Here is a 25943-nt window from a genome sequence, read left to right as displayed (position 1 = left end):
GGGGGAGGGCTGGGGGGGGGGGGGGTGTGCAGGTGGGCCCCAAGGAGCAGAGCACCTTCAGTTGGGGCCTGGGCCCCAGCATGATTCTCTGTCGGGCACCTGGGGAGAAATGGAGGCCAGCGTGTGGAACAGTGCTCGGTGTGAAAAGGGACATGGAGAGGGGGAGAAGCTAGGCCTGGGGAAGGTCAGTACAAAGAGGACAGAGACAGCTCTGCTGCTGCCCCTTCAGGTCTCAGCGCCTTGCTCGTGTCTTCGCCCACCTGACATTCATCTTTCGGGAGTGGATCTGCATGATTCTGGCCCGGGCCTCCTCGTTGGGCATCGGGAACTCGATCTTGCGGTCCAGGCGGCCTGAGCGGAGCAGGGCAGGGTCCAGGATGTCCACCCTGTTAGTGGCTGCAATTACCTGAGCAACAGGAGAAGCAGAAACTTGAAGGGTTCACAGACAGGCAACAGTCCTGGCCACGACGGGCAAAGAGGTAGCTCAGGGTCCATATGAAACGGCAGGGAATATTCGACACCGACCCCAATTCTAATTCTAGCTCCATCAGTTAGATGACAGAGAAGATCCCCTGACCTCTAAGCCCCACGTTCTTCACCTGTGAAGTGACAATACTCACCTTCACTTGGGTGTTCGGCTGGAACCCGTCCAGCTGGTTCAGAAGCTCCAGCATCGTCCTCTGTACCTCCCGGTCCCCGGCCTTCTCGCTGTCAAAGCTGGGGCACACAGGAGGTCCAACACACCGGTGAGGACACAGCTCAGGGAGAGCCCTCCTCTCCTCCACCACCAGAAGCCCAACCCAACCCATCCAGGGCAGGGCAAAGTCTCACTCAACTTGGGGCCCCCAGCCCAGGGACCAGCACAGAAATGGTGTCAGGGACTGGAGAAGCTCCTGGGATCAGGTGCTGGGCTTAAGATAAAACTGAGCGAAATCCACTGCCTGGCCTATGCCCCTAATGAATGTGTCATCATATCTGAGCTAAAAGTTAGAAATACAAAGGTCTGGCCCAGACTTGGCACGTGACAGGGAGCCCAGGCAAGCATCCCTGAGGAAGTGTCCCCTCAGGCTGAGATCTGAAGGCTGAAAACACATCGGCTGGGCAACCAGCCAATGGAGAACAGGGGAAAAAGAAAAGCACATTCCAGAGAGGAAAGAGCAGGTGCAAAATCTCCCCCACCAGACTGGGCCTGCCAACTGAGGGGACACTGTGGAGGGGGTCCAGAGGGAAGGGGAAGGCAGGGACAGGATGAAGCTGGAGGGGAGCAGGGGCAGCCACACGGGGGCCTTGCAGGCCACGGCAAGCCCAGCATTTATCCCAAGAAGCAATGGGGAGGCCCAGGAAGGAAAAGCAGGATCTATTTGCGTGAGGGACTGTGGGTGCTGCTGAGTGAAGTTTTGAAAGGAACATGCTGGTAGCTGTGAGGAGAAAGGATGGTCAGGGGGAAAGAAACGAAGCAGGGAGGCTACTTAGAAGAAAATTTAAAAAGTACAACCACAAGAACAGAGCCTCCACCATCCCAGGGGGAGTAGGGAACAGGGTGGGAGAGCTGGAATTGACAACAATCCCCTTGGTGGCACTCAGCACCCCCTTACCGCTTGGTGCCGATGGCATCCAGCTCATCGATGAAGATGATGGATGGAGCTTTCTCCTTGGCCAGGGCAAAGGCATCCCGGACTAGCTTGGCACCATCCCCAATGAACATCTGCACCAGCTGGGGGCCAGCCAGCTTCAGGAAGGTGGCCTGGGGCGGGGGTGGGGTTGACACGTCAGGCCAAAGGCGCGATGAGAAGCCCCTTCGATCTGAGCCCATTGGCAGAGCTTTAGCCTCCTCATCCTTCCCAGAGTACTCACCTTGGTCTGTGCAGCACAGGCCCGGGCCAGCAGGGTCTTCCCCGTACCTGGGGGCCCGTACATTAGCACCCCCTTTGGAGGCTGGATCCCTAAGTTCTCAAACTTCTCCTTGTGGTTCATTGGCAGGACGATGGCCTCCACCAGCTGCCAGGAAGAAGTCCTGGGTGAGGACAGTGAAGCCCTGTGGGCTCCTACAGTCCAACCCTGAATAGCTTCAACCCCTACCTGTAACCCTCCTTCTCCAATTCAGAGACACTGCCCTCTCCTTCCCCCACATCCAGAGGACACAGAATGCTCGCTCCCACCACGGCTGGCTATGGACTCCCCGAGAACAGATGGATATGGCAGAAAAGACACTGGGCCAAGAAAAAGGAGCCTGAGTTCCAGTCCTGGCTCTGGCCCTACCTTCTGTGATCCTGGGCAAGTCATTCAGTTTAGGAGATCTCAGTCTCCTAAACTGTTACATGGTCTCCTCCTTGCCTCCCTAGGATGCTACGAGGATAAGAGGCACACTGGGGGAAAGTGCTCTGGTCACTGAAGTAGAGAAACACAAAAGGCTAGTGAGGCTGCCATGCCTCCCTCACCTCCTGAATCTGCTTATCCAGGCCCCCGATGTCACTGTATTGCTCTGTGGGCCTCTCGTCCACCTCCATGGCCTTCACCCGCGAGTCGTACTCTGTGGGCAGGGTCTCCAGGATCAGATAGGAGTCTTTGTTCACACCCTGGGGACACAGCACAAAGACTTCAGATTCGTCTCAGCTCAAGGCCTACCTAAGTGGCTGGGTGACAGGTGTCTACAGAATGAAAGGCAAGATATGAGAGTGGGCAACACAAGAATCAAAGAGCAGGCAGACATGCTCTCAGACTCTGCAGGCTGCTCTGCAGACATTCAGGACCAACAATGACCTGGGCCTGGGGCAGGGGCTCAGCTAATCAGTGGGAGAAACCTCGCTGGAAAAGCCCTGCCTGGGCTCGGGACACCACTCACCACCAAGTCTCCTGGCTTCAGCTTTTCAGCATCCACCAACCCAATCACAGGCAGGAAGTATGTCTGTAGGGAAGATTCCAGGTGCAGCCTCAGTTACTGCCCTTAGTAAGGCTCTCTGCCCCACATCCACCCTTCACCCTCCTCAGTTCTCCTATGGCTGGGCCAGGCTCACCTGTCGTGTAGAAGTTTTGATCACTGCACACTTGCCCTTCCTCTGGGAATCCAGGTCAATATTGGCACCATCTTCCTCTTGATCGTTGGGATCAACATCTAGAAGCTGGAAAAGGAAAAAGCTCAGATCAAGCCCAGCTCAGTTCCTTGAACTCTCCAGAGCCCGGTGCTCCTGAGGCTGCGGCAATCTCAACACTGGCAGGGCTGGCCGTCCCTACCTCACTCCGCAGACTAGCCCTGAGCCCAGCAAAGGTGTGGTTAATAAACCAGATTAGTAAGATCTCTGCTCAGGTGTTGCTTCTCTGCAGAGCTCATCTACCCCCAGGGAAAAATAACCAGTAGAAAAGGAAACATGCGAGGCTTCCAAGGCTTTTTCAGGCCCTATGTATCTCCCTGGAAATGCACACTGGGGAGGAAACCCTAGGAGGTTTAGCTCTTACATGCAGTTTAGGCCTCAAAACACCCACCCACTCTTTCCCCAGTGGGCCCATCACAGGCTGTCCCAAGCCCCACTGACCCCTCTCTTCCCCTCCACATACACACACACCTCGATGACGTTGGAGACCAGGTACGGCAGAGTCTTGTTCACTTTGATTTTCTCACTGTTCTCTTTGATTTTGTCCTTCATGGCTTGGAGCTCATGGGTGACTCGCAACACTTCGCTCTTCATGATCTGGGATGAGGGTGATTGGAGGCAAATATTCAGCTTTAGCTCAGCTTATCCTAGGGCCTTGTAACTGGTGAGCCTTATCCAGGCTGCCTGGGGGACCCTCCTGCCCCTCTTCACTCAGCTCTAAGGCTCTCTGAATGCTCAGTGCCTGTGTCCACAACCAGCAGAGGTCAGAACAGGAGACCAGTGTGCAAACCTCCTGGTGAAGTATTAGTTGTACTAAAGGGAAAAGAGCAAGACTTTGAGTCACGCAAACAGATTTTAGGTTCTGCCTTTGGTTACAGGCTGCGTACTTCACCACAGTAAAACAAACAAACAAAAACTCTCTGAGCCTCAGTTTCCTCATCTGTAAAATGGGGAAAGGATTCTCGAGAGGAATACTTAAAGACGTTGCTGGGAAAGGCAGTCTGATGATTCCTTCTCTCAGGCCTGGTTTCCCATCACCCTGTCCCTCTTCTGGTCCCTTTTAAAGCTTAGTTTTCTTTTTTCCTGGTCCGAGAAGGAAACCGCGGTCCCCACGCCTCGCCTAGGGAGGCCGAGAACGACGTGAGCGAGACAGGTGGATCAGCAGGGCCTGCTGTGTGCGGGCTTCACTGCCTGACATAGGGGCTGTGCGCCCACCTTGATTTCACTGTCCAGCAGCCGCGTGCGCTGGATGATCTCTTCTGTGGACATCTTGAGTACCTCCTCCCCGATTCCATCTTGCTGTGCAAAACAAATTCGTCTTTCTTAAAGTCAGGTTAGTTAACTCAGGACTGCGAGTAAGCCCACTCACAGCCTCAGTTAGCCCACTCCCCGCCCATAAAACCAGAATGGAGGAGTCGGGACGCCTGCCCACATCCCAAGCGGTACCAACCCCGGGACCGGGCTAGACCTTGAAACCCCCCCCAGCCACCGCCTCCGCTTCCGCCACGTGCGTCTCTCCACTGGCCCCGGCTCCAGAGCCCCCAGCTCTCCCGGCGCTCACCTCAGCCTCATCCCACACGGTCGCCATCTTCTCCTGCCGAGTCACTGGACTCTCGAGTTTCGGCAGCAGATTCACTCCCTGCAGGAGAAGGCCGAAGATCAGACTGGGCAATAGCCGGGGCGAAAGGCTAATATTATCTCTCCTCACGCCTGCTCTTGATTAGTGCCAGACTCCTTCTCCAAGTCCTGACTCTTGACGAAATTAGCTTGGGCCAGTTGCCACGGCGAAACTGCTTCTCCGACTTAAAAGATGAAGCCGAGACGACAGGACCCGCCTCCACGGCTCCTGAAATGTTCTCGCCCCAGTCCTGTTGATGCCGGAGCGAGAGGCGAATTCGCTATTGGCTGACACGAGCAGTGGGGCGGGGCCTGGATAACAAATGGAAAGGAGAGGGAGAAAAGACGGGAGCGCCCCGCAGGGCCCTTGGGAAATGTAGTCCTAATCTGGCGGGTAACTGAAGGGGTGCTTTTGAAGGAGGTTTTCAACCTCAAAATCTGGCCCAGTTAGGAATTAGGGGATTCCCCAAAGTGGGTGGGCCTCGTCCATCAGTCGAAGGCCTGAATAGAACAAAAACCTGACCATCCCCTTAGATAGAGGGACCTTCTCCTGCCTGACGGCCTTGAGCTGGGACATGGGTCTTTTCCAGGCTTGGGACTTGAACTGAAATATCATCTTTTTTTTTTATGTTGGGGGTAGGATTTTATTAATTAATTAATTAATTATTGCTGTGTTGGGTCTTCGTTTCTGCGTGAGGGCTTTTTCTAGTTGTGGCAAGCGGGGGCCACTCTTCATCGCGGTGCACGGGCCTGTCACTATTGCGGCCTCTCTTGTTGCGGAGCACAGGCTCCAGACGCGCAGGCTCAGTAGTTGTGGCTCATGGGCCTAGTTGCTCCACGGCATGTGGGATCCTCCCAGACCAGGGCTCAAACCCGTGCCCCCTGCATTAGCAGGCAGATTCTCAACCACTGAGCCACCAGGGAAGCCCTGAAATATCATCTCTTATAGGGTTTTGTGTCTGCTAGCTTTCAAACTAGAATTTACACCATCAGCTCTACTGGTTCTCAGCCCTTCTGATTCAGACTGGAACTAAACCATCAGCATTCCTGGGTTTCCAGTTTGCCAATTTACCCTACAGACCATGGAGATTTCCCAACTCCATAATTGTGTGAGCCAATTCCTTATAATAAATCTCTTTATATATATAATATATGACTCCTATTGGATCTGGAGAACCCTGATGAATATACCTCTTAGAGTCTGTTATTGTGAAAAATGTTAAATATATTAAAAAGTTGAAAGAATAGACAATGAGTACCTGTATATCTTTCGCCTAGATTCACTAATTGATTACATTTTGCATTTGCTTTTGCTCTGTTTGTGTATGTGTGTTTTTCTGCACCATTTCAAAGTAAGTTGAAGACATCATGACACTTCACCTCTAATATTTCAGCTTGTGTCTCCTAAGAGTAAAGACCTTCTAATATGTAACTACAACACATTATAGCATAATATATTGTTATACCTAAAGAATTTAATATTGATGCAGTAATATCTAATATATAATCCATATTAAAATTTCTCCAGTCATCTCCAAAACATCCCTTACAGCCTTTAAAAAAAAATCTTGGGCTCGCCTGGTGGCGCAGTGGTGGAGAGTCCGCCTGCCGATGCAGGGGACATGGGTTCATGCCCCGGTCCGGGAAGATCCCACATGCCGCGGAGCGGCTGGGCCCGTGAGCCATGGCCACTGAGCCTGCGCGTCCGGAGCCTGTGCTCCACGACGGGAGAGGCCACAGCAGTGAGAGGCCCGCGTACCGCAAAAAATAAAAATAAAATAAAATTTAATTTAATTAAAAAAAATCCTGTATCAAGTCAAGGATCATACACTGCATTCAGTTGTCAGGTCTCTTTAGCCTCCTTTAGTCTGGAACAGTCCCCCAACCTTTTCTGGTCTTTCATGACATCAACATTTTTGAAGCATCCAGGCCAGTTGTCTTGTGTAGTCTGTTCTCAACACAGCAACCAAAGGAATTATTTTAAAGCCTCATCAGATCATGTCACTCCTCTGCTCAAAACCCTGCAGCAGCTGCGAGACTCAGAGTAAAAGCCAAGGTCCCTCAACGGCCCCAGGTCCCTACAAAGGCCCAGGGCCCTGCAGGTTTTTGCTCTCCCACGATTTTCTCCGGGACCTCGACTCCCACTCCTTCCCTCCCTGCTCACAGTTACAGGGCTCCTTGCTGCTCCGTGACCAGGCCAGGCCAGCTCCTATCTTGGACTCTGTTCCATTCTCCTGGAATGTTCTTTCCAGGATATTTTCTTGCTTCACTCCCTTACCTTTGCTCCTTCAAGTCTTTGCTCAAATACCTCCTTCTCATCCAGACCCACACTCTCAGCCTTTTAATGCTGCAGCCTGCCCTGCTGGGTCCTTCCTGTCCCCACGCTTCTCAACCCCTTACCCTTGCAGCATGTGGGACCTTCCCGGACCGGGGCACGAACTCGTGTCCCCTGCATCGGCAAGTGGACTCTCAACCACTGCACCACCAGGGAAGCCCAAAAACTCCACATTTTTTTTTTTTCTCTTGGCCACACCAAGCATGTGGGATCTTAGCTCCCCAACCAGGGATCAAACCCGTTCCCCCTGCATTGGGAGAACAGAGTCTTAACCACTGGACCACCAAGGAAGTCTGCTCTTTTTTTTTTTAATTATATATTTTTAGTTTGAAAATAATCTCAAACCTAAAGAAAAGTTGCAAATACAGTGCAAATAATTTTTTTTCTTGCATCATTTGTGGGAAAATTGCTGATGGGATACCACATCACCTCAAATACTTTGGTGGGAATTTCCTACAATCCAGGACATTTTCATACTTAAGCACAATACAACCTTCAATATCAGGAAGTTAACCTTGATATGTTTCTACCATTTAATCCTCAGACTGCATTCAAATTCCACCAACTGTCCCAATAATGTCCTTCATAGCATTAAAGGACATACTGGTTCTGGACTTGGATCCAGTCCAGAATCAAGACCAGAATTAGGCATTGTATTTAGTTGTAGTTCTTTAGTTTCTTTCAATCTGGAATTGTTTCTCAGTCTTTCCTTGGCTTCATAACCTTGACACTTTTGAAGATCACAGTTACTCTGTAGAATATTTCTAAATTTGTGTTTATCTGGTGTTTCCTCATGATTTTACATTCAGGTGATTCATCTTTGCAGGAATAGAGATACTGAGTTTCTCACTCCATTCATTCAGGTAGCAGTTGATTTCATTTTGTCCCATTACTGGAGATGTTAACCTTTCTCACTTGATTAATCTCGTACCTGCAAACCTTCTCCACTATGAGGTTAATTGTTTTCCCCTTGAAATTAATAAGTATTTTGTGGGGAAGTACTTTGGAACTATGTAACTATCCCATTCTTCTTCATCAAATTTTTAATTTATTCATTTATTTATTTACATCAGTATGGATTCTTGTCTTATCCAATAAATCATTGCTATGGACTGAATGCTTGTATCCCCACCTCCAAATTCATATGCTGAAGGTTTAACCCTCAATGTAAGGTATTTGGAGATGGGATCTTTGGGAGTTAATTAGGGTTCAATTAGGTCATGAGGGTGGGGACCTCATGATGGGATTAGTGACCTGATAAGAAGAGGAAGAGAGGAAGATCTTGCTCTCTCCCTCTCTATACATAAGCACAGAGAAAACGCCATGTGAGCACACAGTGAGAAAGTGGCTGTCTGCAAGCCAGGAAGAGGGCCTCACCAGGAACCAACCCTGCTGGCACCTTGATCTTGTACTTCCAATCTCCAAACCTGTGAGAAAATAAATTTCAATTGTTTTAGCCACCCAGTGTATGGTATTGTGTTATGGCAGCCTGAGCTGATTAAGACAGTCATTATTAATGGGCCAGTGGGAGCCCATTCATTCTGGCTCCTGTGACCTTTTGGGTTATCTTCATCATTCTTTCAGCTTTCTTTGCTTTCTGACATAAGATATTCCAGGTTCATCTTGTACTTTCCCTGGTCCAGGCCTAGAATCAGCCATTTCTCCAAAGAGTCTTGGTTCTATTAGTGGAACATGGTATTTAGAAGCCAATATCTGGGCGCTAGATGTGCTCATTGCTACTGGCATGTCACTCCCAGGCACGAGTGCCCACACACACACACATTTGTAACTATATTTATTTCTCTATTAAGCTATATATTTAGAAATCCGATAGTTCACACTAATCTCTACAATTCCAATTCAATATGACTGGGTCCCTTTGGTTTTCTCCCTTTCATTATTTGTAACTCTCTTCTTCAATAGTGACCTGTCACCCATTACCTTTAATATGTTTACTTATTTGATCAACCCTTCTATGTAATCAAATTCTCATTGCCACTCCCTTCCAGGCACAGATCCTTCTTCAATCTGTCTTTGTTCAAATGCCCCATTGCATGCCCTATTTGCTCTACTCAAGCTCTAACAGGGAATTCCCTGGTGGTCCAGTGGTTAGGACTCTGCACCTTCACTGCTGAGGGTGCAGGTTCACTCCCTCGTCAGGGAACTAGGATCCCACAAGCCACGTGGCTCGGCCAAAAAGTTTAAAAAAAGAAAGAAAGAAAGCTCTGACACCTCACACCCAACCTTCTCCCACTTGGGTTTCTCCTTAGCCCACTTAGGCCGAAACAGCCCATGCCAGCTGCCCACCTTACCTGACTTGGTCTCTGACACACTGCACTGGACCATATTCCACCCACCACCACCACGTGGATGCTCTCCTCACTTTGCTCAGGCGCCTATGCTAAGCCTTTCTCCTCCAGGGTGTCCTCATCACCCTCCTCTGACTCTGACACACCACACCAGGCTGCCCTGTGCATAGCTGCCCTCCTTGTCCTGTTCAGGCTCCAGCTCCCAGACTGCCCATCTGCACGGATGTCTTCCTCACCTTTCTTGGCCCCAATACCCAGCACCAGGCCTTGTCCTCATGTGAACTCCTTTCTCCCCTTACTTGGGCTCTTACACTTCAGGATGAGGCACCCGTGTGTGTGGGGACCCTTCTCTCTCCACACAGGCTCTACCTCCCCACACTGGGGCTTCCCTTGTGTGGACACTCTCCTCACCTAGTTGGGCTCCGATATCCCACACCAGGCCACCCCTCCACATGGATGCCTGTCTTGCTCTGTCCCACCTAATGGTTTTAGGACTGACAAGAAGAGAAGGGAATGAAGATGAGGAAGAAGAATGCTGCTCTATTCTTTATTGTTCCAAAGCACTTATCACTTTTGTATTAGTCTGCTAGTTTCTGCCATTAGTTTCACAATAACAAAATACCACAGACTGGGTGGCTTAAACAACAGAAATGTATTTCCTCACAGTTCTGGTGGCTGGGAGGTCCAACATCAATGTGCCAGGAAAGCAGGTTTCTGGTGAGGCCTCTCTTCCTGGCTTGCAGATGGTTGCAGTAAGACTGTGTCCTCAGACAGTCTTTTCTCTGTGCAGCACAGAGAGAGAGAGAGAGCTCTCTGGTGTTTCCCCCTCTTCTTATGAGGACACCAGTCCTAACGGATTAGGGCCCCATCCTCATGACCTCATTTAACCCTAATTACCTCCTTAAAGGCCCTGTCTCCTGATATAGTCATGCTGGGGGTTAGGGCTTCAACACATGAATCTGGGGGACACAATTCCGTCCATAACACCTTTCTAACAGGTTTTCTACGTTGCTGGTTTACTATGTTTACTGTTCATCACATCTTCCTCTCCAGCCCTGCATGTCAGCATTTAAATGTGCTCCTCACCTGCAGGATCTTGCCTCTGGCTCACGGTGGCAGCCCCCAAACCTGGAAGGGCAGCTGGAGGAACTCCTACATATGGGCACAGAGACACGTGTGTCTGAGGAAGATCACGTGGGGAGCCTCCCTCCCACTCTCCTCCACCCGTCAGACCTCGGGCAGGGAAAATCAGAATTGCTGGGACCAGGTACAAACGTTTATTTTTCTGTAAAGAGCAAAGTACAGAGAGGTGGGGGAGGGCAGCTGGGCCTGGAGGAGCAGCAGTGGGCAGGCCCCATGCCCTGGCTGAGGCCAGAGGAGGCCCTGGAGGCTGCCCCAGGAGTAAACAGGTACTGGAGGTGCAGCCGGTCAGGGCGGCCTTCAGCGTGAGGCTAGAGAAGGAGCAGGGGAGGCGAGGCAGAAGCTCACGACCTGATGGGGTCACACAAAGCCAGGCTTCATGGATGAGCGGTGGCAGTTGGGGCAGCTCCGCGTCCCGTTGTTCTGCAGGCACCTTGGGAAGCAAAGGGCCCTGTCCACTCAGCGGGCCTGTCCTCCCATCCTGGGCCTGGCCCTCTCTCCTCCCCCTTCCTCTGCAGGTGCAGGAGGTATCCACAGCGCCCCCCCCAGGCTCCTGCCAGCAGCCCTGCTGGCCCCTTGCACTCTGCCTTGGGGATGCCTCCAGGGCAGAGCCTGGGCTGGGAGTCAGGAGGTTGTGATGGAGGCAGCTCTGGCCCTGGGCATCTAAATCCCATGACCTTTGGGATGCCTCTTATTCTGGGGAGAATAATAGAACATCCACCTCATAGGGCTACTGGGAGGATTCAATGAGTTAATAGGAAACGCTTGGAACGGGCATGGGATGCCGAAAGCACTGTGTAAGTCTTTGCTGTTCGTATCACTATTGTGACTAGGCCCTAGGGAGGCCCCAAGTGCCTCGTGCCCACCGGCGGGGCACTCACCTGAGGTGGAAGATGTGGGAGCAGGGCAGAGCCTGCAGCCGGCTATTCTTCTCGCCTATGGACTCGCCGCACAGGCCGCAGTAGAGCTCTGTCTCCTCCACGCACTCGTGGAAGCGCACGACGTGGGCGCGCAGCTCCCGCTGCAGACCTCTGCTGCGGTAGATGCTCTCGCTCAGGCAGTGAAGCTTGAGCTGGCTCAGCTGGGGCCGGTGCGGCCAGGAGAGCGGGACGTGGGGGTGAGACAAGTCAGTGCTAGTGAGCAGCTGCCCTGCTTCCCTCCTTGCCCAGCCCAAGAAGCTCTCCCCACAGGGCCGCCGGGTGGTCAGTACACAGGGCTCCTGTCCTGGCTGCATTCCTGCCTTGCTGGTGGGCCTAGGAAAAACGTCCTGCCCTCTCTGGGCCTTGGTTTCCCCTCAAGCAGAAAGGAGGTAGGTGAGATGGGTGATCCTTACTCCTAGAACCCGCTGGGGACTCCATGTTTTTGAAGGATTTTATTGACCAAACCTGCTGCACTGACCTCATAATAATTAATTTTCTTTCCTGTTTTTGTTGATTAAATGCACACAGAGCCCGAGAGACCTGAGTAAACCGGAGCCGGCATCATCCAGCCAAGGCACATGTATTTAGCATGTTACTTGGACTGTGCACCTGATCCCTGAGAAATGCACATCTTCTAGAAGACTTTGAGAAACACTGAGGTTATTTTCAACATTTAAAGTTTGGATATGATTATCAAATTTGGAGGGGCCACATATACTATGAAAGGAACACGGGCTTTGGAGTTAGCACATCTCTGAGCCTCACTTCCCTCATCTGTAAAATGGGGCTTGCTGTACCCACCTTGCAGGGAGCCACTGAGGCCTGGAACCGATACCTAGAAGAGCCCTGTGATGCCCACCTCTGTATGAGTGGAGGCCACTGTTAGGAGTTTTAATGACCATCAAGAAACCTCTGAGGAATTCTGATATCCCCTGAGCTATGGAATTCTTGCCCTGCCCTCCGAAGTGCTCTCTGGGTGGAAGAGAAACAGCCAGGGTCTGGGGATGATGGGGGCGGCTCCTGGAGATCAGGAGAGGCTCACTGCATGAGCAGGTTCAGGGGGGCCTCCCCACGCACCCAAGGTCCCACCTTGGGCTCTTGACTCCAGACCCAGCAGACGGACTCAGCTCTCACCTTGTTCCCCACCTCCTCGGCCAGGTCCTGGGCTCTCTCGATGGCCTCCAGAGCCTGGAAGGTGAGCACAGGCCAGGGCTGCAGGCAGAGCTGTCTGACAGAGGCCTTAGCTCACAGGGAAGGAAGGGGTAGGGAGGGGTGGGTCTGGAGAGGGCAGCACCGGTGGGCAGCTGCCCCGTGTGTGAAGGTAAGAGGAAAAGGCTGGGGTACAGTCACCAGAGCTGCCTCAGTTTACTCAGATATAGAATGGGAAGAACATTCCTATTTCACGAGGTGTCGTGAAATCATAGGAGGCAGTTAAAGTGTCCTGAGTGCAAACCCCAGGCCTAGCCCTTTACTAGCTGTTGGACTGGGCAAGTCATGGACCTTCTCTGAGCCTGGAAAATGATCTGGAGTTCCCTGGCCTCATGGGACTGGGGTGAGGCTGATGTTAGACAAAGTGTCTGAAAGAGTCCAGCCCAGAACCAGACCCACACATTGTTGGTTGACCTACTGGCCTCAAGTGGGAGCACTGGGGAGAGCTGGGAGCTGCAGGAAAGGGGTCCACCTCACCTTGTCCAGCGCCTTCCTGGCCACCCAGCACTTGGCCACACCCAGCAGCACCTGTACCTGCCCCAGGCGGTTTCCAATCTCGGTCATTATGCTCATGGCAGAGTCGTACCTAGGGAAGGCTGTCTGCACAGCCAGGTCAGGGGTGGAGTCAGGCCAGGCCAGGCTCGCACCACCTCCCCCTGCATCCCGGTGACCTCACCTCCAGGTCCCCACGGCTCCGGTGAATGTCAGCAAAGCAGAGCAGGCAGAGTGCCTGCAGTGGCCGGTCCCCATGCTGCAGTGCAATCTTCATAGACTCCTGTGACAGAGGCCGGTCACTCAGACCTGCTCGTCTGCCCCCCACCACTGGGGTGCCTTCACCCATTGGGCCCCTCTGATGGGCAGTCCAGGGTCACCAACATCCTCAGAGCCCAATACACCTTTCATGGTGCTGAGGCCCATGCACTGAACCACTGAGGTCTGACAGCACTGGAAACTGAGGCTCTGAGAACAGAAGTGACTTGACCAAGGTCACCAGGTTATTAAGTGGCAAAGTTGGGATTCGAACCCAGATCAGTGGAACTCCAGAGACTGGCTCTCTTCCTACTTAAAGTGCCCCATAAGGGCACTTCTTTTGGCAGGGGTTGGGGGGCAGAAGGAAGTGCTCTCCCCTGAAAACAGACTAGAAGGGAATGAGGTTTGGGGCAGGGGGACTGGGGGGCAAACACATCCTTCAGGGGCTCAGCTGTAGAGAGGAGGGGCCAGGGGCAAGGCTTGGGGGCCTCAGTGGGCTGAGTTGGCAGGAAGAGGCACTGGGCCCAGACCCTGCCTACACTACCACCCTCTAACTGCCCCCATTCCCTCCTGCCCCACCTCACAGCACTCCATGGCACTGCCCAGGTGGCCCAGCAGGCGATACGCCACAGCCATGTGGTACTGGCTCATGGCCCGGTACTTGAGGCTCCAGCCTTTGCCATAGTCGTTGACGAGCTCTGCAGCCTTGCAGGGGAAGAACAGGGCTTTCTCGTAGTCCTGCAGGGGACACAGGGAGGGGGTGGGCTGGGAGGGGGCACACTGAATGGCAGGAGCTGCCCCTAAGTGGAACGCTCCACTGTGTGTTCATTCATTCATGCATTCATTCTGGTGTCCAGGGAAAGAGTGATCCAGACAGAGGGAAGAGCCAGTGCACAGGTGTGGGCTCCATGAATACAGGGGTTTTCATCTGGTTTGCCAATGTATGGCAAGAGCCTAGCACAGTTCCTGGCACTTAGCCTAAAGTGTTTATTGAATGAATGAACGAATGAATGAGAAGGAAGAAAATACAGTTGGCTTCTCCTCTCACCCAGTCCCAGTTGGGCCCCTCGGCTTCAGAGACACACAGAAGGGTGGTGGTGGGGATATCAGAGCCCACTCCAACCCCACTGGAGTTTGCCCCCTGGCACCCAGTCATCACTGAATGTTCGGTGACTGCCAGCACAGTCAGCTCAAAAAACATTGGGACAGACTCACTGAGGCAAAGAAATCATCCTCTCACCTTTCTTTCTCCTCAGACTTCCAAATGTCTTCTCAACCTGTCCATTATTAGCACATGAGCTCACCTTATGCATGCACCATTAAGAAAACAGAAGAGGGACTTCCCTGGTGGCACAGTGGTTAAGAATCCGCCTGCCAATGCAGGGGCCCTGGTCCAGGAAGATCCCACATGTCGCAGAGCAACTAAGCCCATGCACCACAACTACTGAGCCCGCATGCCACAACTACTTAGCCTGTGCGCCACAACTACTGAAGCCTGCGCGCCTAGAGCCCGTGCTCCACAACAAGAGAAGCCACCGCAATGAGAAGCCCGTGCACCTCAGCGAAGAGTAGCCCCCGCTCGCTGTAACTAGAGAAAGCCCGCGCGCAGCAACAAAGACCCAACGCAGCCAAAAATAAACAAATAAATAACTATTTTTTAAAAAAGAGAAGAAAATCAGAGAGGAGCTCCCTTATCCACCTTATCCGTCAAACCCACCAGATCTGTTCCCACACTGCCTCCTTTCCTGCTACTCCCTGCTCCTATCAAATTAAATATGACCCCCTCCATGTGGGCTCTGGAACCCCCTCCCCAGTCTCTTTCTACTGAATCATTCCTATCAATGTAAAATCACAGCCTGGCATTTCTTATCTCATTTGAAAAACAAAACAAAACAAAAAAATCAAATAACCTTCTTTGACCTCATGTCCCATTTAGCTACAGCCCCACTTCTCTGTTCTTCTTTGTAGAAAACCTATATGAATTTTTATTTAATATCTAACAAGTTAATATGACCAAAAGAGAACTCTCAGTAACCCCAATAAAAACCTGTTCCTAACATACTTAATTTGTACTATGTACTTTTTATTAATTTATTTATTATTTATTTATTTTGGGCTGCACCGGGTCTTAGCTGTGGCACGTGGGATCCTCGTTGGGCCATGCAGACTCCCGGTTGCGGCACGCATGCAGGATCTAGCTCCCCGACCAGGGCTCGAACCTGGGGGCCCCCGCATTGGGAGCACGGAGTCTCACCTGGACCACCAGGGAAGTCCCTACTATGTACTTTTTAACTTGAAGCCATGTAAATGTTTTACAGACTTTAAAATATTAAATTTAATTTTAAAAACCCTAAAAATAGAAAATGGAAACAAATGACCTTAATGTATATCATTATATTAATATTATAATCAATTCTAATAAGTATATATTATAATACAATCAAGGTATATTATAATATTCTATCATAGTATATTACGACTGTTTTATCATATATATTAATATATTATATATTATATATGTTATATATTAATATAGCCATACAGAAAAGTTATTATTTCAAAGGACCTTAAAATATATACTTGAACAGTTCAGTCATAGTGGGATATATTATAAAGACAAAAGAATGGCAAAGAAATCAAACCTCATTCGTCATTTTTTTTTTTTTGAGTAAGACAATATTGGTATTGTCTTTTGAAATTCTCTTATGTACTTTGTAGGATAAAGTAAATATTTAGAAACCAAGATTTTCAGTCTAAGAGAAAAGAGAATCAAGTCTGAAATAAATTAAGGAAAATCCTGAAACATTGGATTTGAATTGGAAATATCAGTATAAAGTCCAGTTGTCCTCACAACAGAAGAGATTTAGTAGCAACAACAACCCAGTAGCCGCGAGCGTCCGGAAAGCCCACGTTTGGTCTTTAAATACCATTTCCTACTAAAAAAGGACCCGGAGGAATGGCTGGCTCCAGGTTTGGAGCAGGAAATAGAGTGGGCCCTCTGGATTCGAGGGTTCCACATCCTTGAATTCAACCAACCGAGGGTTGAAACTATTGGGGGGAAAAAATCCAGAAAGTTCCGAAAAAGCAAAACTTGAATTTGCCACACACCAGTTTATATTTACATAGCATTTACATTGTATTAGGTATTATTATAAGTAATCTAGAGATGAGTTAAAGTATGGGGTGGAGGGAATGTATGTAGATTTTATGCAAATACTACACCATTTTATATAAGAGACTTGAGCACTCCCGGATTTGGGTGTCCTGGGGGATCCTGGAACCAATCCTCCGCAGATACTGAGGGACGACAGTATACAAAACGAGTGTGGGACAGGCTATTGTGGCAGAAAACAAGAATGCCTTCTTTCAAAGACTAAATGAAGTCTCGTCAAAAGGACACAGTAGCCATACTGTAGAGAATTCCACTGACTAAAATTAAGATAATACGAGCATCAAAAGGAACAATGATTGCAACTGACTGACGAGTACTGAATATTTTTTTAAATCCATGATTTCACAACGATACTACAAAAAGAGGAAGCAAAACAAGTAAGTGTGATCATTGAAGGCAACTATCACATCAACTCATTATTCTGGAAAGTGGTAAAGGAAAGGGAAAAAGTATTTATTCTGCCTTTCCTTAAGGAACTGTATTTCAGCGTAATCAACTAGCTCCAGTTAAAGAGGGAAAGTTCTCCCTTATAGAAAAATCCCAGCTAATAATTGCAGAAGGCATGATAGAACTTGGAAATCACCATTTCCTGAGAGTTGAAATGAAAGAATTGATTCAGGCAACAAACATCAATGGATGCTCAAACCATTACGGAAAATGTTGTTGCAGAACTGAATATTCACAGCCAAAGTGTCACCCCACAAGTTAACCTACTGGTCGTGAAAGGAAGACAGCACGGATGAAAACAGTGGGATCAGGTGGTCACTCCCTTAACTACCGATATGATGTGATATGAAGCACGCAGCCTCGCTTGTATAGTATTCTCACCAAAAATGCGTGACCTAAATCTTACCAAGTCATTATGTAAGTTCTAGTTCACAGAGAGTCATGGAGACAAAGAAGCAACTTACATGACTCCTTGAGGAAGCAATGAGACAATGAGATGGAACATTCTACAAGGCAATTAATCCGGCTTCCTCAATAAACCATGGAAAATAAAGGGAAGGGTAGGAATTCTCTATAGAAAGAGACTCGGGAGACCTAATAACCACTGCAACGTGTGGTTCTTGTTTGTATTCCAATCCAAACAAGCCGAGGATAAAGGCATATTTTCAGGATAAGTAGAGAAATTTAAGAGATAATTGTTCAATATGGTGTGTGATAAATAGTATTGTGATTATGTAAGAAAGTGGCCTTATATCAGAAAACGGTCTTTCTGTCTTTTTTTTTTTTTTCAGAAATGCATACAGAATTACTTCGGGGTAAAATATCATGATGGGGCTTCCCTGGTGGTGCAGTGGTTGAGGGTCCGCCTGCCGATGCAGGGGATGCGGGCTCGTGCCCTGGTCTGGGAAGATCCCACATGCCGCGGAGCGGCTGGGCCTGTGAGCCTGCGCGACCGGAGCCTCTCGGAAAAAAAAAAAAAAAAAAAAAAAAAAAATCATGATGTCTATAATTTTGTATCACAACACTTCAGTGAAAAATATGTAAGTCAAATATGGCAAAATATTAATAATTGTTAAATCTAAGTAGTGGGTATATGGAGATTCATTATATTATTCTGCTTTCCTGCATGGTTAATTTTCTTCATAATAAAAAAGGTTATAAAACACCCCTATCCCTCTCCAATCCTATTGCATCTCACTGAATGGCTTCCCCATACATCTGGTTGCTGAAAACAAAATCCTCAGTGTGGTCGTGGATGACTCTCACTTCCTCATACTTCCACCTCTGATCCATCAGCATTTACACTCTCCAGCATTTTTTAAGCATCTACTATGTGCCAGGCACTAACATCCCCCATGGGCCTAGATGCCTAGGGGGAAAGAGAGCAAATGCTCAGGACCAAAAGTCTGAGGTCATTGACCCCATCAGTTTCTTCTCAATCTGCCATCTCCCTTCCCCCTTACCTCTCTGACTCCACCACCGCCTACCTTCTTCTCACACACCGGCTGCAGCCATGCTGGCCTCCATCCTTCCTGGAACATACTGGGTAAGGTCCCCCAGGGGCAGAGCTGTGCTTTAACTGTTCCCTCTTTTTCATTCTTTTGCCAGATTTCTGCATGGTTCACCCTCTCATTTCTTCCAAGACATCAGACATCACCTCTACAAGGCCTTCCAACCACCCTGTTTGAAATTGCAACACCTCATCCTCAGCACTTCTAACCCCCTTTCCCTGCTCGCATTTTTCCTAGGCACTTTCCACCATGCTGTATACTTGATCTGCCGATTGCATTTATTTGTCTCTCTCCCGCAGCTAGAATGCAAGGTTCATGAACCCATGGACTTGGCTGTTGTTTTCACTGTTGCACCCTAGGCCAACAGTGTCTGGGATATCATAGATGCTCAGTACATATTTGATGAATGAATCCTTACAACCACGCTGTAAAGTGGGTTTCATTCTCCTTCATTTCATAGGTTCAGAGAGGAGAGGTGACTTGCCCAAGATCACACAGCAAACACGTGGCAGTACAGGTTCACGGCCTGTCCTCACATAGGAGCTTCCCATTCCCCCAGGAAGTCAGACAGATCAAGGCTTGAATTCTGGCTCTGCCCTGCCTGGCCATGTCTTTACTTCCTGGCTGTCTTTTCCCTCCCAGGCTTTCGTCTGCCTCATCGCTATCTAAATGGGAGGACTGAATGAGGTGATGCAACAGGGAGCGTGGCTCACGGGAGACTCTCAGGGAGCCCGAGACTCTACCGCCCTCCCTGGGGGGCCGGGCCCACCTTGACCTGGGCGTAGAAGCTGCCCAGGCTGCAACAGACACGGCACTCGAGCATGGTGTCATCGTTGTTGTGGGCATAGCGCAGGGCCTTCTCGAAGCTCTCCAGGGCCTTCTGGAAGAGGCTGAGGCCCAGGAAGGCGTTGCCCATGCTCAGGCTGACCTGGCCTCCGAGCTGGGTGGCTGCCCGGGTGCCGGGCAGGCCGAGGCAGGTCTTGCAGTAGGAGATGGTCTTGTGAAACTCGCACAGCTTCTCGTTGCTGCGCGCCAGGTTCAGGTAGCTCTCCAGGAGGAAGTCGGCATCCTCCAGCTCCCGAGCCGTGTCGATCTGTACCACAGCAAACTGCCCGCCAGGGTGGCAGGCCGGGAGCGTCAGCCTGGACCCTGAGCCTGGGACCCGAGCCTCCGTCCCTCCAAGCCTCACAGCCCAAAGCCTCAGGCCCAGAGCGTCCACCCCCGGCCTTAGATGCGCTCCCTGCTGCCCAGTCCCAGAAGCCCCAGAAGCTGCAGCCCAGGAGCCTCCACCTCCCAAACCCAGACCCACAGCTTCCACCTCTCCATCCTGAGCCTAGGTCTGCAGTCTCCACCACCCACCCATCCGCAGCCTCAAACCTGGAGCCAGCGCCCCCTAGGCTCATACTCAGAACCCCAAACAGGAAGGCTGGAACCTCGACTCTGAGACCTGGCCTTCAGCTCCCCGAACCCTGAGGCTTAGAACCTCAGTCTCAGAGCTTCAGACACCAGAGTTCAAGGCCACAGGCCCAAATCCAAAGCCAAGACCCAGTGGATTCAGGGCCTCAGGCCCCAGCCACTAGCCTGTGGGATACAGGGGAGCCTGAGGAGGCAGGAGGGGGGCTGGGAGGCCTGGGAGAAATCTCGCCCCGGCCCCGCCCTCCCAGCCCGGCCGCGGTGCTCCCACCTTCAGCATCTCCTTATAGCGGCCCATCTCCGAGTGGGCCGTGACCAGGCAGCCCAGCACACGGAAACGCCCCACGAGGTCCGAGCTCTTCTCCAGCACCTTCGTCCACACCTGCAGCGCCTTCTCTGTCTGGTTAGACTGGTACAGCTGGAGCCCCTTCGCGATCTGCTGCTTCGTCTGGTCCTGCCCCATCCTCCCAGCGCCCCGAGCCCCCTCCAGAGAGACCCTGGTGGCTCCGTGCCTCTAGACACTCATGGAGCGGGCCGCAGAGCGCCAGCTGCCCACCAAGCCCTCAGAAGGAGCAGGGCCTGGATGGAGAGCAGGCGCGCCACCCTGCGAACAAAGCTGCTCCGTCGCTGTCCGCAGCTGTCCCTGCCAGTTGGGGCCACGTGGTCGCCAAGGAATGTCAGCCACAAGGTCACGCGGGGCCTCTGCCACACCCACCCCCGAGCTGGGAGGAAGGTGCCTGCCCCACCAGGCATCCCCTTGGGCGTCTCTTCAGCACCTCTGACACTGGCCCTGAGCCTCCTGGCTGGGCAGGCCCTCCCCGCAGCCTTGCCAAGGAGCCGCCCCCAGGGGTGGGCTGAGAGCTGGAAGAAGCAGGGATGAGGCTGGGCACACAGGCAGCAGGGAGGCTGGGGCCTCTCCCCATCACAACCTTCCCCCCAGACCCACCGACCCCAGGCTCTGTTCCTGTGAGTCACTGGGCGCCGAGGTCCCTTACCCGTGCACGTGCCCACACCATCCCAACGTGTCCTAACTCACAGTCCGACCCCAGCCACAAGTCGTTCACCTCTCTGGGCCTCAGTTTCCTCATCTGTAAATTGAGGCTGCAATAGGCTAACGAGCCCTAACCCACAGGCTTGCTATGAGCCCCACGGTGGGGTGGGTAACAGCGTGGACCCTGGAGCCAGGCTGCCAGGATTTGAATTCTGACTCCGCCGTTTATTATCTGCATGGGCACCGTGACTTTGGGCAGGAGAATGATGGTTCCTACTTTACTGGATTTTTTTTTTTTTTTAAGATTTCTTTCTTCCTTGACGTGGACCATTCTTTAAAGTCTTTATTGAATTTGTTACAATATTGCTTCTGTTTTATGTTTTGGCTTTTTGCCCACGAGCCATGTGGGACCTTAGCTCCCTGACCAGGGATCGAACCCATACCCCCTGCATTGGAAGGCGAAGTCTTAACCACTGGACTGCAGGGAAGTCCCTTTACTGGACTGCTGGAACTAAATGACTTAGTAATTGACAAGGACTTAGAACAGTGCCTGCCTGACACACAGGAAACAACACTATGTGACAATAAGCGAGAGGTTATCTAGAGCTGCGTCCGTATGCTCCATGGCAAACTGCCCATGAGGAACAGAAGTTGCCCTTTGAAGGTTTAAAAGATACCCAATTCCAATCCCAGTCCCAGTTTGAAAGGGTCCCTTACAATGAGTTTTAATGCCAGACACAGTGGAGAAGGGCAAAGTCTTGTGAAGTACTGGGGCTCATGGGGTTGAGAGAGCCTCCTGCCATCTCCACCAGCTCGACTCACCCCATCTTTCTCTTCCCTCTCTGCAAACCAGACTCCTTCTTGCCCCAGGGCAAATTTGTCCTTTCAGAGTGGACACTGGCTTTTAGTATACAAGCGTATCTCGTTTTATTGCACTTTGCTGATATTTCGTTTTTCACAAATTGAGGATTTGTGGCAAACCAGCGTCGAGCAAGTCTATCGGCACCGTTTTTCCAACAACATATGCTCGCTTCTTGTCTCTGTGTCACATTTTGGCGATTCTCTTTTGGCAATTCTCATAATGTGTCAAGCTCTTTCATTATTATTATGTTTCTTATGGTGAGGTGCAATCAGTGATCTTTGATGTTACTACAATGACTCACTGAAGGCTCAGAGGATGGGTAGCATTTTTAGCAATAAAAGATTTTTTAGTTTAGGTCTGAACATTGTGTTTTTAGACATCATGCTATTGCACACTTAATAGACTACAATATAGCACAGACGTAACTTTTATATGCGCTGGGAAACCAAAAACTTCATGTGACTTGCTTTATTGTGATGTTCGCTTTACTGTGGTGGTCCCGGACCAAACCTGCAGTATTTTCGAGGTGTGCCTGTATTCACAAATTTGTGCATTGATCAACACAAATTTCTAGTATCAGAACATTTTCATCACCCTGAAAAGAAGTCCTGTGCTCATTAGCAGTCACCCCCCATTCCTTCGTGTTATGGGGTGCTGAATTGTGCCCCCGTTCATATGTTGGTGTTGATATGTAGACCGCACCCCCCAACCTCGTAATGGGCCTTATTGGAGACACCATCTTTTTTTTTTGGCTGTGCCACCTGGCTTGTGGGATTTTAGTTCCCTGACCAGGGATCGAACCCGGGCCCTCTACAGTGAGAGCACGGAGTCCTAACCACTGGACGGCCAGGGAATCTCCTGGAGACACCATCTCTAAAAAGGTAAAATGAGGTCATTAGAGGGGGCCCTGATCCAATATGACTAGTGTCATAAGAAGAGATCAGGACATAGACACACAGAGGAGGAAAAAGTGTGTCATCAACAAGCCAAGGAGAGAGGCCTCAGAATGAAACCCACCCTTTTAACACCTTGATCTCTGACTTCCGGCCTCCAGAACTGTGAGAAAGTAAGTTTCTATTGTTTAAGCCCTCCAGTCTGCTGCAGTGTTACGGTAGCCTGAGCAAACGAACACAACCTCTGCAACCACAATCTACTTTCTATGGACTTGTCTATTCTGGACATTTCATGTAAATGGAATCACACAACATATGGCCTTTTGTGACTGGCTTCTTTCACTCAGCATAATGTTTTTAAGGTTCATCTATACTGTAGCATGAATCAGAACTTCATTCCTTTTTACGGCTGAATAGTATCCATTGCACTATTCATTGAATAGTATCCGATACACCATTTTGTTTATCCATTCATTAGTCAATGGACATTTGGGTTGCTTCCCTTTTTGGTTATTACGAATAAGGATGCTATAAACATTCACGTACAAGTTTTCACGTGGACATGTTTTCATATGTCTTGGGTATATACCTAGGAGTGGAACTGCTGGGTCATAGGTAACTCTGTGTTCAACTTGTGAGGAACTGCCAACCTGTTTGCCCCAGGGCCTTTGCCCCTCGTGGTCCCTACCCTGACATGCTGCCCAGTTAAGTCCTAGTTGAGGTGGATCAGCTTATTATTACACTCATAGAGAATTACATTCCATTCTGATACAAGATTTACCATATTCATTAATGAGGTTATTGGCTTAGTGTCTGTTTCCCCCACTCAGATGTGTGGGCAGGGACTTCATCTCATTCATCACTGACTATGTCTCCAGAGCAAGACCTGGCACACAGTGGCCACTCAATAAATATGTTAAATTAATGGGGAAAAAAAGGGGAGAAGTGAAAGTTTAATTTTGAAATTTAAAGCAACCGCTCCAGGCTTACAGCCGATCTGCCATGTCTGCCTCGTCCTGGGGAAACTGAGTAGAGGCAGAGATGACTTCCTGTTTACTGTGAGCAAAATGGGTCCAGAGTGGGGCAATCTGGGAGTGGGGCGGGGGTGCATGCTCAGCATAGGTCGAGGGGATGGAGGAGGGGCCCTTGGGACTCGACAAGGATACCGGGACGCCCCAGGGGACGTGCTCTTGAACCGGGACCACAGGAAGCTGGGAAAGCAGGGGAGAGTCGGGGAGCCACTGACACAGGAGAGTTGGCTGGGATCTTCCTCTCAGCTGGGAAGGTGGGTCCTGGGTTGAAGTTAACCTCCAGAGGGGAAGGAAGCTGGGCACACGGGGCAAGTGCTGAAGAGCCAGCAGATTCTCTCCCATTTGTAGACCAGATATAGTCCAGCCACGAGTTCGAGTCGAGTCTTTGACAGGAGGGAAGGGAGGTGGGCAGTTTGCCTCAGCATCCCAAAGGAATCTGGAACCACAGCCTTACGGGTACCTGGGAACGTGAATGATTGCAAAACTCAAAAACTTGACAGCTTCCTCTGCCCCAGAGTCAGCAATTTGCTGACCACTGCACACAGTTAGGTCAAGGTCATGCTCCTTTAGGGCAAGGGTGTGGTCTTTGTACCACCAGCACCTGCACAGTCCCTGGCAAAGTGTGAGGAAACCAACAGAAGTGTACAACTAACATTTCCTAAGCTGAGCATTTCTTCCAGTTTACAGATAACTGGGAGGCACGCAGAGGTAAAGCGACCTGCCCAAGAACACACTGCGACCTAGAGACAGAGCAGGGACTGAACCCAAGCAGTGTGACTCTAGTGGTCCTACTCTTAACCATGATACTGTCCCGGAAAAGAGGAGAGGGAGAAAACTGAAGGGGAACTGGACAGCTGTCTTCAGGAATCATAGTGATTTTCATCGGACACACCCAAGCCCACTGGGAATGCTGTCCAAGGCTCTGGCCTGGGTGAGCAGAAGAAATGTATACAAAGAAGGCTAAGGAAAAGGTGAACGGAATCAGGCCTTGCTCACCGAAGCCCAGCAATGAAGGCTGACAAAAGGCCCCCAGAACCGGGAGGGCGAGTCACAAAATGAGTCTCTTCTGGGCCACTTAACCTCACAGGGCGACGGGACAGCAGGAGCCTGGGGGCTTGTTCCAAGTGCCCGCTGTGTCAGGTACCAGCTACGCGGCCTGGTACACTTTAGATTCCCGTTTTATAATCGAAAGTAGAAAATGAAGTTTGGGCCTGAAGCAGGGCTCACAATCTGGCATTCAAGGGCTGATGATTTCCACGTTGGTTGGCTACACTTGTTATCTGGGAGATTTCATACAAGAATCAGCATTTCCTGCTTCTGTTGAAGACTGGAAGCTCAGGCAATCCCCAGGCCCATGAGTCTGCATGTCAACCAGTCAAGTGGTTGGTGTCTGGTCTCAAGAGACCAAGAATGTCTCTCGTTCGCCCAGTCCCCACCTCTTGCTATTCTTGCCTTGACACTGAGCCAACTGTCACTTGTCATCTTACATCGGCCTCCTTTCGCAGGCTTGCCTCACCTGCCTGGCCCCTGCAGGCCCCTGCATTTATAGCCCCTGCACAACAAATGTAACTGGAGGGGACAGTCCCAGGCCCCTTCTGCCAAGATTAGCGGGATCCTTGGGACATCTGTCCCTCTCGACAAATTCATTTTCCTAGTTGTAAATGGAGCTTTACCTTTGTCAAAATTTCTGTGAAAACCAAATGAGACGATAAAATAAGAACTTGCTTTGAAAACAAGATGTTGCACTAATGCCCCTCTAATGGACCTCCTGAACCTTCCTTGAATTGGCTCTTACAGTTTATAATAGTGAAAAATCTAGAAATAACCTGTGTCCAATAGGACAGTCGCTGAGAAACCATGAAATGCTATGTAGTCTCTAAAAGTGAAAATGGTCGATTTCCAGTGTACATGTCCAGATGGAAGGGTGCCCGTGACAAAGTAACTGAAAAAAAATGCAAACATTCTGTACATTAAGGCATGATCTCATTTTTATTAGCAAGCATCATTATATATGTACATATTTTTGTATATAGAGAGAAATTCTGGAAGCGTACTCCCCCATCTGTTTGACAGTTATCAATGGGCTATGGGATGGGGAAATGCTCACTGTTAACTCTGATGTACTTAGGGTCGTTAGCGACTTGAATGAGCATGTCTGCCAAGGGTGGCAGTGTGCTAAGCGTTGAAGGCACTCTCTCATCTTCCCAGCCCTGCTGGGTGGGTGTTTTCATTTCCATTTGGCAGGTGAGGAATC

The 25943-nt window shown here is 50.2% G+C and overlaps 2 protein-coding genes across 3 annotated transcripts in view; both read right to left on the bottom strand.

The window, feature by feature from the left end:
* The window catches only part of PSMC3 (proteasome 26S subunit, ATPase 3), a 6105-nt gene extending 1199 nt beyond the window's left edge, over nucleotides 1-4906 (bottom strand). Inside the window, exons 1-10 of the mRNA XM_024749485.1 lie at nucleotides 4651-4906; nucleotides 4305-4388; nucleotides 3561-3686; nucleotides 3015-3119; nucleotides 2843-2905; nucleotides 2439-2576; nucleotides 1855-1998; nucleotides 1596-1744; nucleotides 621-717; nucleotides 261-406 (exon numbers count right to left, since the gene is read on the bottom strand). Coding sequence (XP_024605253.1) covers nucleotides 261-406; nucleotides 621-717; nucleotides 1596-1744; nucleotides 1855-1998; nucleotides 2439-2576; nucleotides 2843-2905; nucleotides 3015-3119; nucleotides 3561-3686; nucleotides 4305-4388; nucleotides 4651-4677 — 1079 coding nt within the window. The 5' untranslated portion in view covers nucleotides 4678-4906. The remainder of the gene's footprint in view (nucleotides 1-260; nucleotides 407-620; nucleotides 718-1595; nucleotides 1745-1854; nucleotides 1999-2438; nucleotides 2577-2842; nucleotides 2906-3014; nucleotides 3120-3560; nucleotides 3687-4304; nucleotides 4389-4650) is intronic.
* A 5705-nt stretch (nucleotides 4907-10611) lies between these two features.
* RAPSN (receptor associated protein of the synapse) lies at nucleotides 10612-20375 on the bottom strand. Of its 2 annotated transcripts, XM_024749330.1 has the most exons (8): nucleotides 20184-20375; nucleotides 19269-19607; nucleotides 13949-14107; nucleotides 13296-13394; nucleotides 13097-13219; nucleotides 12545-12598; nucleotides 11372-11571; nucleotides 10612-10923 (listed from the first exon to the last, which is right to left on the bottom strand). In XM_024749330.1, exons 1-8 carry the CDS (start codon nucleotides 20373-20375, stop codon nucleotides 10851-10853), a joined length of 1239 nt encoding a protein of 412 aa, XP_024605098.1. In that variant the 3' UTR covers nucleotides 10612-10850. The 2 variants fall into 2 exon arrangements, with proteins under 2 accessions (XP_024605098.1, XP_024605099.1); XM_024749331.1 differs by lacking the exons at nucleotides 12545-12598; nucleotides 13097-13219 and having other exon boundaries at nucleotides 10851-10923.
* Between the last annotated feature and the right edge of the window lie 5568 nt (nucleotides 20376-25943).

The sequence above is a fragment of the Neophocaena asiaeorientalis genome, unplaced genomic scaffold (genome assembly GCF_003031525.2).
Source record: "Neophocaena asiaeorientalis asiaeorientalis breed wild unplaced genomic scaffold, Neophocaena_asiaeorientalis_V1.1 scaffold43, whole genome shotgun sequence".
NCBI lineage: Eukaryota > Metazoa > Chordata > Mammalia > Artiodactyla > Phocoenidae > Neophocaena > Neophocaena asiaeorientalis.
Note: the sequence above shows the minus strand (reverse complement) of the source record. Positions and strands in the feature narration are given on the sequence as shown.

Bases quoted from the DNA above. Each gene is read 5' to 3' on its own strand.
- RAPSN (XM_024749330.1), bottom strand. From the start codon at position 20,375: ATGGGGCAGGACCAGACGAAGCAGCAGATCGCGAAGGGGCTCCAGCTG. The intron at 19,608-20,183 runs GTGGGAGCACCG...CCTGGCGGGCAG, and splicing joins GCTATAAGGAGATGCTGAAG to TTTGCTGTGGTACAGATCGA. The intron at 14,108-19,268 runs GTGGGCCCGGCC...TGTCCCCTGCAG, and splicing joins GCTTCTACGCCCAGGTCAAG to GACTACGAGAAAGCCCTGTT.